Source organism: Aphelocoma coerulescens, chromosome 22 (genome assembly GCF_041296385.1).
Source record: "Aphelocoma coerulescens isolate FSJ_1873_10779 chromosome 22, UR_Acoe_1.0, whole genome shotgun sequence".
Classification (NCBI taxonomy): Eukaryota; Metazoa; Chordata; class Aves; order Passeriformes; family Corvidae; genus Aphelocoma; species Aphelocoma coerulescens.
This window is the reverse complement of record NC_091035.1, coordinates 2,931,782-2,946,840: the sequence shown is the minus strand read 5'-3', so window position 1 is coordinate 2,946,840 and position 15,059 is coordinate 2,931,782. Positions and strand designations below refer to the sequence as shown.

General features: G+C 50.5%; 1 protein-coding gene and 1 long non-coding RNA gene across 4 annotated transcripts in view; one reads left to right on the top strand and one right to left on the bottom strand.

Annotated features, from left to right (window-relative positions):
- On the bottom strand, positions 1-3,865 carry LOC138121765 (uncharacterized). Of its 2 annotated transcripts, none has more exons than XR_011156248.1 (3): positions 3,788-3,865; positions 3,330-3,378; positions 1-640 (listed from the first exon to the last, which is right to left on the bottom strand). It is a non-coding gene; the product is annotated as an uncharacterized lncRNA (long non-coding RNA). The 2 variants fall into 2 exon arrangements; XR_011156249.1 differs by having other exon boundaries at positions 3,758-3,852.
- A 92-nt stretch (positions 3,866-3,957) lies between these two features.
- The window catches only part of DOCK5 (dedicator of cytokinesis 5), a 73,296-nt gene continuing 62,194 nt past the window's right edge, over positions 3,958-15,059 (top strand). The window contains exon 1 of one of the 2 annotated variants that reach the window (XM_069035508.1): positions 3,958-4,253. In XM_069035508.1, coding sequence (XP_068891609.1) covers positions 4,211-4,253 — 43 coding nt within the window. In that variant the 5' untranslated portion in view covers positions 3,958-4,210. The remainder of the gene's footprint in view (positions 4,254-15,059) is intronic. The other variant, XM_069035507.1, reaches the window with a different exon arrangement.

The following is a 15,059-nucleotide window of genomic DNA, read 5'->3' as shown; positions in this document are numbered from 1 at the left end:
TTTTATTTTTTCTCCAGTTTCCACGTCCTTTCTCTGGCTCTAATACAAACTGGTTTATCTGAGGGCCCTCTTTGCTGTTTGCACATGCACAGAACCTGGCCCGAGAGGATCCAGGTTGATCCAGGAGAGTTCTCAAACGTTATCCCAGCAAAAAACCTTTTTTCCCCTTTCTTTCCCCATCGTTTTAGTGACACTTTACCCACTGTAGTTTTGATCTGGACACAGGAGGGCACCAGAATTCCATTCCTTAAACTTCAGCTGCGCCACAAAAAAGGAGGGAGCATTTCAGCGAAGTCAGTAGGAACGGAGCTTCTTTGTAATGACTTTAACTTCACATTTAGAAACTTAGACACATTTAGAAATTTAGAGAAATGTTTTTATTTTGCAGCCTGATCGTTTGCAGATGTACTGCTCTTTCAGCTGTAAAGGACCCAGGAGTAAAAATGACTTTTTCAGAACACTAAAAATGAGGATGAACCTCAGTCACCCAAATTCTCCCCTGCTCTGATCTGTCCCGTGACCTCAGAATCGGGGCTTTGATGTGGTTGGGAGTTAATTTCTGCTGTAGCCTCAATTAGGATTTAATTATTTATCCTGCTCCTGCTCGGGGCAGAGCAGAACAGGCTCCCCATCAACGGCCCTGTGAAAGAACAGAGAAATAGAGAAGGAAAACATGGATTTGGTGATAAAAAATGAAATAAAAGGCTTTCTGAAAGAACCCCTCCTTTCAGTGAGGGCTGAGCTCGCTTCCTGACATTTGCAAATCCTCAAATTTAATGGAACATTCCCCAGCTTCCCCCACTGGGGTAAAACCAGCCACTCCAGTTGCTACTTGCCTGCCTTTCATGCTTTGCTCTGGTTTTCATTTGCTGCCAAGAATTTGTTTCACCTGGGCTGGAAAAACACTGGCACAGCTCAGGCAGCTTATCTAAAAATCAGAGATCTTACAATAAAATCAGGGTCTGGGCTGTCAGCTCCGCTCCTGAGCAGAGAATTGGCAGCCAGAATTCAGGAGGGCCCGGAAAAGACTCAATGTCTCCATGAAAACTTTTCTTCTTTAATGACCTGGCCCCAGAACTCAGCACATTCCCCAGTCCCCTCCTGTCCCCTCCAGGACACCTCATGGAGCTGCTTCTCCTCTTTTTTGGGGTGCTGCTGCAGAAATCCACGCCCAGGCCAAGCAAAATGAAAGAAAGACAGAAAGACAGAAAGACAGAAAAGACAGAAAAGACAGAAAGAAAGACAGAAAGAAAAGACAGAAAGACAGAAAAGACAGAAAGACAGAAAGACAGAAAAGACAGAAAGACAGAAAGACAGAAAAGACAGAAAGCTGCCTTTCCCAGGAAAGAAACAGCCGGTTTTGCCCTGCTGAGGAAAAGCGTTTTAACTGGGTTTAGGTGTTAGCACACACAGGGCACCTTGAATTCCAGCAAGGAATATTTAATTGAAAGCACTGAAACTTTTACATGATTTAACCCTTCGTGTGCTGCTCCAGCAGCCCTGGAGGGGTGGGTGGGTGTTGGATGGAGCGTTCCCAGGATGGAAGGAGATGCAGAGTGATCCAAAAACCCATTCTCCTCTGCATCTCTTGTTGCCACACACTGCAAAAAGGCCACAGAAAAGCCACATCCCAATCGCAGCAGGGAGTATTTTGGAATGCAGGTGGCCCAAGATCAGACCTAGAATATCCGATTGAATTGTTTTGATATCCCAGTGACATTGCTCTTCATGCGAAGGCCTCAAAGCCCTTTGCAATATTAAGTTTCCACTTATAAATCTTGGGTGAATCTTTCAGAGCAACAGGATTTGCAAAACACGGCAATATTTTCTCTTCACACAGCTGGGATGCCCCATCCCACCAGGAGGGGACCTGGCAGGGCCTGAGCTCTCTGTGAGCCCCCAGCTCCAGGGAAACACAAGGATTGTGTTTAGTGGCACCCCTCAATCCTTAACCAGTGGAACTGGAGCTTTCTCTGCATGAGAACAATGATTTTATGTGCCAGAACAACATCTGAGCGTGGCTGGCTGTGCTGAGTTCGTGTTTTATAAATAACAAATCAGTTAAGCAGCTCCAGCTTGCCAATCTTGTCTCCTTTTCCTGCTGTCCCTCCCTGCCACGCTCTGTGCTGAGGCCGCAGGTGCTGCTGGAGTTCCGCAGGAGCACCCTGAGCCCCTGGGCTGCCATGTCCAGGGGCACCCAGGGAGCAGATCCAGGAGCATCTCCCACGAGCAGCCCTCGGGACCAGATCCAAACATCATTTCAGGGAAGGGTTTGGCTGCCTGCTGCTGCCTGGGTGTGACACGACTGCACGTGGCGGGTGAGTAACGCTCTGCGTGCGTGTGTGACAAACCCAGCTCCATTCTCGGGAGGTGACAGATCAGCTCCATCGGTACAAAAACCAGTGCGTGGTGCAGTGAGACTGTGGCTAAGAGGGACATCGAGTGTCCTGTGTGCAGCTTTCTGCTGCCAAAGGACAGCTTTATTTGTTAGAGCAAATTGCTCATAATTAATTCTTTTTTATGCTGCTCTGCCCCTTACAGGCGCCAGTGAAGAGGAAGGAAAACTGAACTTACTGGAAACACAGGTGGGAGAGGAGGGAGTATGGAAAACTCCTCCTGAACACGCCAGGCTGGAATCAGAGAGACCCAGAGTGATCTGCCCAGGGCACCCCGAGAGCTGGGCAATTACTCTGCCCCGGGGCCTCTCACTTGCAGTGAAAAATGATCAAAAATGTGATGATATCTCCAGCTCTTCACACTTCAGTGCAATTTAAAAAGTGGTCAGGTGTTAAAACATTCTGAATTATCACTGCTCTCTTTGATGAGAGACAGAGGTGTCCTGTCCATGGCAGGGGGTTGGAAGGATTTAAAGTCCCTTTCAGCCCCACTATTCCCTGATTCCATGGGCTCCACAGGCACTAATACAGACCAGATCCAGCTGCTACAGCCCTGGAGAGATGGGGAGAACCTGGATCTGCTCTGTTTGGCCCTAAAGCTGAGGGAACAGTGTGATTTAACACCTCTTCAGGTGTTACCGAGCACCCCCGTCCCGGGCACTTTGCCAGCACAGCCCACACACCTGCAGGATCCAGCTAGCCCGGTTCTGGCCCCGCAGGACCCAGTTCGTGCTCAGCTGGTCCCCGTGTCCCCAGCTCGAGGTCCTTTAACTCAAACCCTCTCTGGAGTGGCAGCTCCCAGCCCTGGAGTGGAGCTTTAGGTCACCGAGTGCCGAGCCAATCTCTAGAACATCGCGTCTCCCGTGAAGTGCAGCCCTGTGACCATTTCCCAGATGCCCGGAGTGCTTCAGTGTAATCTCTTTGTTTTCTTACCTATTAATGAGTTACTTTTAACAGCGCAGCAGCCTTGGAGCAGCCTGGGCTGGTGGAAGGGGTTGGGATGAGATGGGCACCAAGGTCCCTTCCAACCCAAACCATCCCGTGATTCTGCAGAATCACACAATGTCCTGAGTGGGAAGGGACCCACAGGGATCCTCGATCCAGCTCCTGGCCCTGCACAGACCCCCCAACAATCCCACCCTGGGCATCCCTGGCAGCGCTGTCCAAACGCTCCTGGAGCTCTGGCAGCCTCAGGGCCGTGCCCATTCCCTGGGGAGCCTGGGCAGTGCCCAGCACCCTTGGGGGGAAGAGCCTTTCCCTGCTCTCCAGCCTTTCCCTGGTCTCCACGCTGTGACTGACTCAGTGAAACCCTGCACTCACAGTGACAGCGGGGCCATTTCCGCACGCTCACCCCCCCAAACCTTTTAAGCAGCAACATCGAAACCACGAACCGCGTCTGCCCTGCGCGCCTGGCCCGCGGCTCCGGCCGTGTCCGCGCCCGGGGCGGGGCCGTGCGGGGCAGGTGGTGCCGGCGGGGCGGGGAGAGCCGCAACCTCCTCCTCCTCCTCTTCTTCTTTCTCTTTCTCCTCCTCCTCCTCTTCTTCCTTCTCTTTCTCCTCCTCCTCCTCCTCCTCCTCCCGCTCCTGCGCTCGGCGCGCCGGGGGCGGCTGCAAAGTTGGGCGTGTGCTGGGGAGTTTTTGGAGCGAGTTTTGGGGCAAGTTTGGGATCGCGTCTGGGAGCCAGGACCGGAGCATGGCTGAGCGGCCCGGGGCGCCCGGCCCGCGGCTCCAGCGCGGGGCTGCGGCGGGCGAGGGGCCGCGCTGAGCGAACCCCCCGAGCCCCCTGAGACCCCCGGGAGCCCCGAACCCGCCGGCATGGCCCGCTGGATCCCCACCAAGCGCGAGAAGTACGGGGTCGGTGAGTGAGTGCCAGCCGGGATGCCCCGGACCCGTGCGCCCTTTCCCTTCCCTTTCCTTGCCTTCCCACCCCATCCCATCCCCTCCTTTCCTTTCCCTCCAGTTCCATCCCTTCCCGGAGCCTTCCCCGCTCTCCCCGCACCGCTCGGGCGGTTTCGTTCCCGGTCTGGGCATCGCTTTTCGGCTTCTTTCCCATTCCCAGTTCGCGCTGTGCCGCTCGCAGGTCCGGCAGTGTCCGCTCCCTGCACCCCTCGGGGTGGATGGAGGCGGTGGTGTGTGTCCAGCTCTGGCTTCCAGGAATCCCTCAAAGTTCAGGGCTGACTTTTATAATTTTGCCTCTCCAGCGTGTTTTACGCTGAAAAAAAAGCTCTAACACAGCAGAAAAGGTTTGTCTGCTGCTGTGGATGGAAGGAGATATGGTTGGGAAAGGATAAGGAGGGTGTCATGAGCAAACTGAGGGCTCTGGGTGACGTCTTTGTCAGGGGCTGGAAATCGTGATTTAGGGTGAGGGATGGGGAAAGCTTGACTGGACGTGGCCCAGGCCAGGCTGGACGGGGCTTGGAGCAGCCTGGGATAGTGGAAGGTGTCCCTGCCCGTGTCAGAAGTGAAACTGGATCAGCTGTAAGGTCCTTCCAGCCCAAACCATTCCATGATTTCTTTGACTGACACCTCGTACCCCCTGCCCTGCCCTCTGATTGAAAGGGTTTTGCTGAGCCTGGCTCACTTGTCTCTAACAGGAACAGAACAGTGGTGTTGCTGATAAAATTCTGCTTTGCTTGAGAGTGTAAAACCCACAGTTTTGAGGTTGCTTGTGAGAATCGGGCAGGGAACAATTGTCAGGAAGCCACTAATGACACACGGAGCTCATGATAATTTATTTTACCGAACAGTGATCTTCTGTGCCGCTGGTGCTCAGCAGTGGACTTCTCAACGTGAGAAAAGATTACTGATTTCATGCTTGCAAAGTGTTCATCGCCCCAGCTCCCATGGGGGTGTTCAGCCTGCGAGTCTGAAGGTGAAAAAACCTCACCGTGCTCGATTTTCACAGCGGATTTGCGCTGGGTGACCCCTCCACCCCAGGGAGGCCTTGCAGGGAAGCAGCTCAGCTGCTCGCAGGACTGCGGCTGGAGCTGCAGAGACATTTCCCTCAGCACAGCCTTATCTGGTTTCTCCAGGTAACTGGCAGGGTGTGGAGTGCTGAGCACCCTGAACTTTGTTTCTTGGCTCGTGGGGAGCAGCCCGCACTGTTTATCCGTGGAAGTGCGGGCTGGGCCCGCTGAGAGCGCTCCGGGCAGCCGTAATTCCCAAACTTCGGTGGATAATCAGATAACCCATATCCTGCCGGGGCCATTGGCTGTGCTGGGTGTTTTCTGAGCACACCTTGGAGCGAGGCTGTTCCACAGCCCAGAATGGCCTTGGGCAGCAGATGAATCAGAGGCACTCCTCTGGCTTCCTTTTATTTATTACCTTCCGGGGTGAGTTTCCCTGCTGGCCTCAGCCAGCTGCTCCCTGTGACAGCTCCTCTCCCAGGAAGGGCACTGGCTTGTGTGCAAGCGGGGTGGAGGGGAAAAAAATGCCTCTTCCTGCGTGTTTCCACTCAAAAAGTGTGTGGTGGGACGTGCCCTGTGACTCCCGGGTGATCAGCTGGGTGAAAAAGGTGCTTTTTTGGGTGCACACAGACACCCAAGTGACACAGGAGCTGTTGTGCTGCAGCTCTGGGGTTTCATTTGCAGCCAGGGCTGATAAGGTTGATCCACAGGCTGTGACAGAATTATTCAGGCTTTGTTTGACACACTTGCAATGGTAATTTTGTCAATTTGGTGTTTGCAGATTTGATGAGTGCTTGAGGGCCCCGTTCTCGCTGGTTTGGAGGGGCTGGTGAGGATTGAGAGGGGGGCTTGAGCTGCTTGGGCTGGGACTGTGCCAGTGCTGAAGTGGCTGCAAGGAGGGGAATGCCCCGGTCTGTGCATGGTGGTGTCAGGTGGGATGTGTAAAGTCACAACTTCTGTTCAGCGAGAAAAGACTGAGAGGAGATCTCCTCAATCCATATAAACCTCTCCAGAGGGTGTCAGGATGGTGCCAGACCCTTCCCAGTGATGGCCATAAAACAAAACACAACAAGTTCCACCTCACCACGAGGAAGAACTTTTTCCATGGAGGTGGCAGAGCCCTGGAACAGCTCCAGGGAGGGCCTGGAGTCTCCCTCTCTGGTGACATCCCAAACCCACCTGGATGATTCCTGTGTCACCTGCTCCAGGTGACCCTGCCTGGGCAGGGGCTTGGACTGGATGAACTCCAGAGGTCCCTTCCACCCCTAAATATTTTGGGGTTCTATGAAAGGACGCCCAAATCGTGGCTTTGGTGATCTCTGCTTTGGAAACTGCTGTAGAACTTCTTGGATTTATTTTAAACACGACCCTGGATGCCACGGCAATGGAGTGGGAAATTCCAGGAAGTCAGCAGTGTGATTCAGTGTCACTTGTCTGATTTCTGCCCTTCAGGAGGGTTTCTGCCCTGGGTTGTATTTGACAGATCCATGGATTGTGAGTTCAAATGGGTTTGCTGGGTTTCAGTTCTGTCCTGAACTGGTTAAAGCTGGGGAGGGCTCCCTTCCCACAGATGGCAAAGGGCTGAGTTTGGAATGGCAGCAGGGACTGCAAAACTGGGAACTGCACTGTTTTTAGGGAAGCAAACGTGAGAGACAGGCAGCTTGCAGCTCTTGCAGCTTCTCACTCGCAGTGAATTCTCAACCAAGCGCCAGATGGGATTTGGGAAGGGACAGAAATGCTGTGGATCAGCTCCTGGGCAGCATCTCCTCCCTGAGCAACAGGAGCTTCTGGGTCTTACAGAGCCCCCTTGCCACAGGCTTCACCTCGGATTTAGGACTGAAGGAGCATCTTCTTGGGAAGCTGATCAGTTTTTGGGCCAGACTGAACAAAAGAACCTATTCTGCTCATGTGCTTCTCTCAAAAAGGAGTTGTCATTTGCAGAAATCCTTTCACAGAGACTCTTTTCAGTCAAAAAAACCTGTGCTCTGAGGGACAGAACACCTGAATGACTTCACAAGATTTTTAACTTTTATTATCTATTTGTTTTAAAATTAACTTCGAGCATGAGGAACCAATGATATGATCACTTTCTTTTTCTGCTGGCAGTAACGTGGATTTGCACTGACTTTAGCTCCAGAGCTACACCTGGGTTGTAAAAGCACTTCTGTCATTACTCAGCTGTTCCTCACTCTGCGGACTGAAGCCTGTTAATGGAATGAGAGAACCTGGAGTCTGTGGAATCCTAAATTAGTCTGTAATAAATCCATTCTAAACAAGCAACCGGATCCCTTTTCCTGACTCCTTCCTGCTGGAGTGGCCGAGTGCTGGGCCAGGGCAGGGAGCTGACCCAGCTCTAGAGCAGTTCAGGCGTGGCAGAGCTGGGTTTGTGTCCAGGGGGTTTCCAGGTGCCTGCAGTGATGATGGGTCAGGCACACGAGGTTCTTGTGGAACCTCTGACTATGAACCAACACGATGTGAAGTGTTTCTTCATCCTTGTGCAGCCTGAAGGGAAAATGCACCAATTGTTCGGTGAATACACAAATCCGAACTTCCAGGCTCAGGAATTACTAACTCAGGTTTGGTTGGAAGAGCTCTGAGATGTGAAAACCAGAATAGTTTGAATGTTGGTGAAGGTGGTGGCTGGCACCTGGATGCACTGGCAGGGCTAGGGGGGATTCCATTGCCCTGAGGGAAGGGCCAGAGCTCTGTGCCAGGGGAGTTTCGGTTGGATTGTAGGAAAAGGCTCTTCCCCCAGGAAATGGGCACGGCCCGAGGCTGCCAGAGCTCCAGGAGCGATTGGACAGCGCTGCCAGGGATGCACAGGGTGGGATTTTGGGGTGTCTGGGCAGGGACAAGAGGGGGCTCTGATCCCTGTGGGTCCCTTCCAGCCCAGGACATTCCATGATTTCCATGACCCTCATTTTTGGGGCAGTGGGGCTGTTCCACAGAGTTGTTGTGATGGGACTGGGGAGGGACCCAGCAGATATCCTGCAATTACCAGGAATTCCCTGTGCCAGGTTTTGGTGGCCTCTCACACCCATGACACTCGTGCTGGCTGGCAGGAGCAGAGCTCTGGGCTGCTTTTTTGGGAATAACCGTTTAAGTCTTTCCTTTGTCAGATCCCACGAGGTGTTTGGGTTCCAGTCGGCTCCCTCATGGCTCAGGAATGGCAGCAATTCCTCAGACATGAGCCGGGGCCTGCCAGCCCCTGGGTGATGGATGGGAGCAGGGATGCAGGGGGTCAGGAGGGAGGGAGGTGTGGCAGGACCAGGTTTTCTCACGGATGGTTTAGTTTGTGGTGACTCCCGGGGCGCTGGGCCAGCAGCCCTGGCTCCCTGTCCCCCTTCCAGGCACCTGCAGAGCTCTCTGCCCAGTCTGGGATCAAAGCACTCCCACAGTACCTGGAGTCAAATCGTGTCAAATTAGGGCAAAATTTGTATTTGTCTCAACTTGCTCCTTGCTTTTTCCCTGCTGTTCCTGTTCTGAGCTGGAATCATGTCCACTGTTGTGCCTCTGGCTCCTGGCAGGGGCTCCAGAAGGATGGAAAAGCCCCTTCCCCCCATTCCTGCTGCAGAACTGGCCACCTCCCTTCCTATCGATGCAAACACTGCTCATTTCCCCTGCCTTTTGCTTTATAATGATTTAGGGCTAAAAATTGTCTGATGGAGATGCCAACAAAATTCCCAACAGGGAAAAGCAAAACCTTGGCATTGTTAACAGCAAAAAAGGGAATCTTCACAGCAGATGATGCTTCATTTCTGATCTCGCTTCCCAGTTTTCTCTGCTGTCTGCAGTTGATTTGATGTGAAATTTGGCTTGCTGCTTCTTGCTTCCACAGTCCTTTCTATTTTCTTTTTAATCCATATTAGCCAGGGCCTATCTTCTCTTATTTTTGGAGATTTCTACTCTGTTCTTTAAGTCATTCTGTGTGAAATTAGTCCTGTGGACTTCAAAGGCATCACTGCCATGAACAAGACTCGTAAATGTTCCATATCTTGCTCTTACTTTGAAAAGAAATATTTCCCCAAGTGTTTGTGACTTGTGGGTGCTTCAGTTCGTGACCAGCATGCCCCTGGTGTTCAGGAGCTGTCCCACAGTTCATCTTTTTAACAATTAAATCCCTCCATGGGGCTCTGAAGGGGCATCCAGAACTGCTGGGTGCTTCTGGAGCTTGGGCTGAGCTCTCTGCTGCTGATTAAATGTGGTTTAATTGTTCTGAGGTGTCAGGAGATCGTAAGAACCAACTTCCCCCAGAGCTGGGTGTGGGACCAGGGCTGAATTTCACACCAATTCTTGATTATTCTGATGGTTCTTCCTCTGGCATGGTGGTTGTATTTGCCAACACAACTGAAAATGGGAGTTATGGAGAGGAAAAGCAAAATAAACACTGAGGAACGGAGAAAAACTTAAATATATTGGTCAAGAAACAGTGACTGTGTAATAATGTGTAACATTCTTTATCATAATGTGTAATAGTCTTTGTCATTCAGATGTTGAAAAATGCACACCCCTCCTACTTGCAAACTGGTTGAAAATCTACTTTTTTTTTACTTTTCAGCTTGCACTTTACTTGACTGGTAGGACATCTCTCTCCACTACGGCTTTTAGGGAAAAAAAGCCCGATTTCTGCCATTAAAGACACAACCACGGCCAAGCTTAAAACCACCTCAGGCCAAAGCCATAAACACCATTTAAAAAGCCATTTACCCCCTTGCTGCCAGAGCTGAGGGGATGTTTCAGGTCCAGTGCATTTAACTGCTGATGGAATGCCTGAAATCCTGCAGTGAATTTGGGTGCATTTGCCAGCAAACCTGTGCTAATAAAACCAGCCCATAAATACGAGTTACTGAACAGTTTCTGGGCTGGCAGTCCATGGTTGTCCTTCATAAAGTGATGACGCTGCAGAGTTTTAGTTGGAGCAGTTGCTAAAATGATAAAAAATGTCTTTTTGGTGCAGTACAGGCTGTTCTTCCCAGGGACATCTCCCTGGGACTGAGGGGGAAGCACCATGTGAAGGATTCATTCCTCTGGCAGATGATGTCTGGCACATCATCACCGAGGGTAGCTAAACCCAGCAGTGGTTGTGCTGTGGGGAGGATCCTTTGCTCGCTGACACCGAATTTTGGGAGGTGTCAGTGCAATCCAAGTGCCCCTCGTCCTGGGAAGTGCTGAACCTGAGCCAGAAGTTCATTAGGGTGCAGTGGAGATAACGATTCCTGCTCTTGGGAAGTTTGGAACTTTGATCCTCCATGGCAATAAAACCATCTGTGGCTTCAGCTCCAAAGTTCTGAGTGGCTCAGAATGCCACAGGCAAGTTGTGGCCAGGTTTTTTTATTAAAAGTGCTTTTTTTTCCTGCTTTTTTAGCTTATTCCAGACCTGATTCTTGCAGCATTTCCATTCTCCTCCTCTGACAATGCCATGGGGACTTCAAGCTGCAGAGAGATGGAGCTTGGTGTGAAGGGATAAAGTCGGGAAGGCTTCAGTGATTAATTTCTTCATCTCCTGGCATCTCAAGCAGTTTAATTAAAGCTTATTGCAAGTTTAGGAGGAGTTTGTTCTTCATTCTTCATGACAACGAAGGGATCAATATTCTTGTTTGGCTTTTTCCTTCCAGTGTAAGGCCCCCCCCCCATGGCCAGCCAAGATTTCTGCTCCTCATTTTAATAGTATTCCATTTCTTGTTACCTGGGATAGATGGCAAGGGAAAAAATGCCTTGGAATTCTCATTTCTCTGGGAATGAGAAGCTGTGAACCAGTTTGTGCCGTGCCAGTTCAGTGATGGGGCTGTTCTGCAGACAGGGATCAGTGACCCACAGGCCATTCAGGGAGGGTGAATCTGACCCAAAGCCCACCCTGAGTGAGCAGGACGGGAGGTGCAGAATTTACATCCCAATGCTCTGCATGTTAGAAATTCTCTTTGTGTGACCCCTGCCAGCTCCAGGGAGCTCCAGGGTTTCTTCCATAAAGGCGTTTCCCAGTGGAACTAAAAACTTCCTTGGCGCTGAACCCCAAATTTCTCCAAACTGCAGACTTTGCCCTTTCACCTCAGCTCTGGCAGCAGGGGTGGAAATGTGTTCATGGCTTTGGGCTGAGGTGGTTTTAAGCTTGGCCATGGTTATGTCTGGAATGGCAGAAATTGGACTTTTTTTCCCTAAAAGCACGGGTTGAGAGAAATGTCCTCAGTCAAGTAAAGTGCAAGTTGAAGAGCAAAAAATACAGATTTTCAATCAAAGTTTTCAGGAATTTGCAGTTTGGGCTGAGCCATGCTATGAATTCTTCCCTCAAACTGGAGCTGCTGGGTCGCCTCCCGAGCCCCTGGCTGGGAAGGGGAAGGTGTTGGAGCCCGTGGTACAAACTGCCAGCTGTGATTCAGGGGGGCTTTGCTGGCAGCTGGCAGAGGGGGTCCCTCAGCTTCTGCCTGGGTTTGCTGTTGGTTGGTTGATGGTTGTGATGCCAGCAAGGGACAGCGCTGGGATTTTAACTCGGGGACCCTTCTGGGGAAGTGTAGCCCAGAGGCACAGCTGGACCCTGTGCCCAAATGTTTCACTCCTTAAACGCCCCCCAGCTCTGCCCCTTCCTGGCCCTGGAATGATGTGAACCGCAGAGCTCGGGATGGGAGCGCTCCCAGCTCTGTGCAGTGGCACCTCCAAGTGTTCCTCCTCCTTCTTTGATGTTCTGCCCAGTGAGAACTGGGACAGTAATTTCAAGCCAGTGGCAATTCAATTAATTCTTTTGAAAGTGCCACACGCTTTCAAGTTGGAAACGAGCTGAGTCTCCAATTTATGGAGTGGTGGGGTCTTGCTTTTATGAATTTGCCTGAAAATTTCATTGAAACAGTTATTTTTGTACTTAAAGTATCCGAGCACAAATTGAAGGTTTGGCTCGGAGGAAAAAAGGTAATTACAGAGAGACTTGGTGAAATCCAGTTGCAGTTGTGTGGGTGGTGTAAACAAACATCTGCATCTTCACCGGCCATGAAAATGGAGATGAAATCAGAGGTTGCTTTTGTGCAGCTGGATTTCAGAGCCCTGCTAGGAGTGTGCAGTTATTAAATCAGAGTTAGTGCCACAGTCCTGTGGGGTATAAAGCCCTTCTTGTGGAGGGGACAGCCCCAAGAACGGCTTTGTGTTCCCCCAAGCCTCTTTCTCCAAAGGAACAAAGGAAAGCTGTAATATTTGAAGTGTGCTGAGCTGCAGTGATGCCAGCGGGCTGGGCTGAACACAAACCAGGTTTTGCCCCCTGGTTTATTCTGTGGTCACGTTGGGACAATTTCATGGGGTCGGGGTGATTACTTTACAGAACAGGACAATGTTTTAATGTGTTTTTGGGAGAATACTGATCCTTCAGGCTGGGTGTTGGTGCTGGGATCTCAGAGGCAGAACAAAGCTGCAGGGCTTGGAGGAGCAATAACATCAGCACCTTTAACCCTGACAGGATCCCTGGCAGGGATCACCAGACCTGGACCTCTGCAGACAGAGTTCACCAGACTCTGCAGCCGTAAAAACTGTTAATGCTTAGGCTAAACTTCATTATTTATGAATAATGACATTTCCTTTTCATGTTTGGACACCGTTAGGGCGTTTCTGCTCTCACTGGGAACAAAAGCTGGGGCATTCTCCCAAACCACAGCCTGGGGAATTGCAGGATCAGGGAACATCAGGTTGGAGGAGACCTCCAGGATGATCTGGCCCAGCCTTTCCTGGCCAAACCTCGAAGAGCACCTTAAACAGATCCATCAAACCTGATAAATGTACAGAAGTGTGAAGGGAGGCCAGGCTGTTTTTCCAGCTGTGTCTCTGCAAAGGGGAGCATTTCCTGGTGTTCCAAGGGGACTGGAATTGCAGGTCTGGGTTTTTGGTTGGGTTTTTTTTTCTGAAATCAAGCCCTAGATCCGGTTGGGTGCTGTAAATTCAGGAGCAGGTTGCCTCCTCCACTGGCAGTACTGATTTATTTCTCCTCTGGCTCACAGCACTCCCTCTTACTCCAGACAGAAGCTGAGACAGCTCATGTAGATTAATTCCTTATCTGAGCTTAAAACCCCCAGGGGCCCTTTGGAGTGAAAATAATAAAGGAAATGGAGAGCCCAGTGGAGAAAATGACACAGCAGAAGGTTTGTGTGCGTGTTCCTTGGGTGTAAAATAAAACTTGAGTGTCTGGGAGGGTCAGAGCCCAGGAGCAGCTGAAGTTTGGCTCCTTACACCCCAAGCACACTCAGAGAGATAAAACAGTTTGTGCTGGGCTGAAATTCGTGCTGGTCCCCAAATCTGGGTGTTTAGGGTGTGTCTGTGTCCTGGGTGCAGTTTAGGTGCACTCTGAGACTGAATAGTCTTTATTTTTACACAGATACCGGGGTATGAACCCTTTGCAACAAATATTTGAGGGGAAGGTGACTGATGGGAATTCTGCAGACATGAAAACACGAATATGAGCTTTTTTCCCTTATAATCAGGATGTCTCGTGCTTCAGTGGTTCTGAGTCATCTCAGTTTGCCTGATTTGGAACTGAGAAGCTCTAATTAAAATCCAGGGACTCGTTTGTCCAGAGCGCTGTTGTGGGGCTGCCTGTGGGTTTGGGGGAGTTTAAAGCTGTAAGAGACCATGGGATCATCCCATGGGAGCCCTTATGTAACCTTGGGAAAGCCTCCCCATTCCCATGGGCTGGGCTTGGGAAGTTGTTTTTCCTAAAGCAATCCTGGCTTTAGGAGATTAAACCATGGAGCCCAGGATCTGATCCAGCCTCTGATGGGGACAGAGACAGGATTAGCCCAAAGATGATGAGGGCATGGCCGAAATCCTTCCCTGCTCCCAGTTTGGGAATCAGTTTGGTTTGGGCAGGACAGAGTCTGCAAAACCTTCAATTATTTGCCTGTCCCACTCCAAGGTCATCCATTTTCAGAGGAAATCAGGGAAAACTTTCAGACTTTGATCAAGTGTGCATCAATTCCTTCGTGAGCAGAGGACACCCTCATTAGGGTTTGGTTCCTGGAATGGTCTGAGGTTGGAAGGGTTGGAAGCCTCTGGAGGGCAGAGGCTCTTCCGGCTTTTCTCCTGGTTCTCCAGAAAAAGGAATGAATAGAAAACCCAAGTTACAGCATCCAGATTAGCAAATTCATGTCACACCCTCCTGCCGAGGCAGGTGATGCCATTTCTGAGCTGATTTAATGCTCATTTTTGAGATAACCCAGTTTAAAATCGTTGAGTGTATTCCTTGTGTGGGGTCAGCCTGGACCAACGAGTGCACAAGGTGTTAGAAGGCATAAAACCACAGAATTCCAGGGAGTTTAGGGTTGGAAAGAACCTTAAAGATCCTCTCATTCCACGGGCAGGGACAGTCCACCTGCAGGCTCAGACTCTGCTGCCTAATGATGGCTGTTAATTGAAGTGTTTCCAGCTGCATAATCCTGTTAATTCTGGATTACTGACATCCCAAATGCTCAGCACTCTCTTGGAACTTCTGGAGTTGATCTGAATGGCAGCGTCCACCATCCAGGAGGGGGAACTTTTTCATACCAGTGACTCAGTGTCCATATTTCCCAGTGCTGAACCATGAATTACTTTTTTTTTTATGAAGCAGAAGAAGTAGTCTGCCATCTAAATCTTAATTATGCTGCTTCAGTTTGTCAGACACAAATTCCTGGGAAGTTACCAGAATGTTTTTGCTCCAAACATCAAAAAGGCTTTGTTCCTCTGAAGAATTAATTCCTTGGGCAGTTCCTTGTTTTTTCAATAAAGCCTCTGTTTTTTTGGCTGGATCTTGG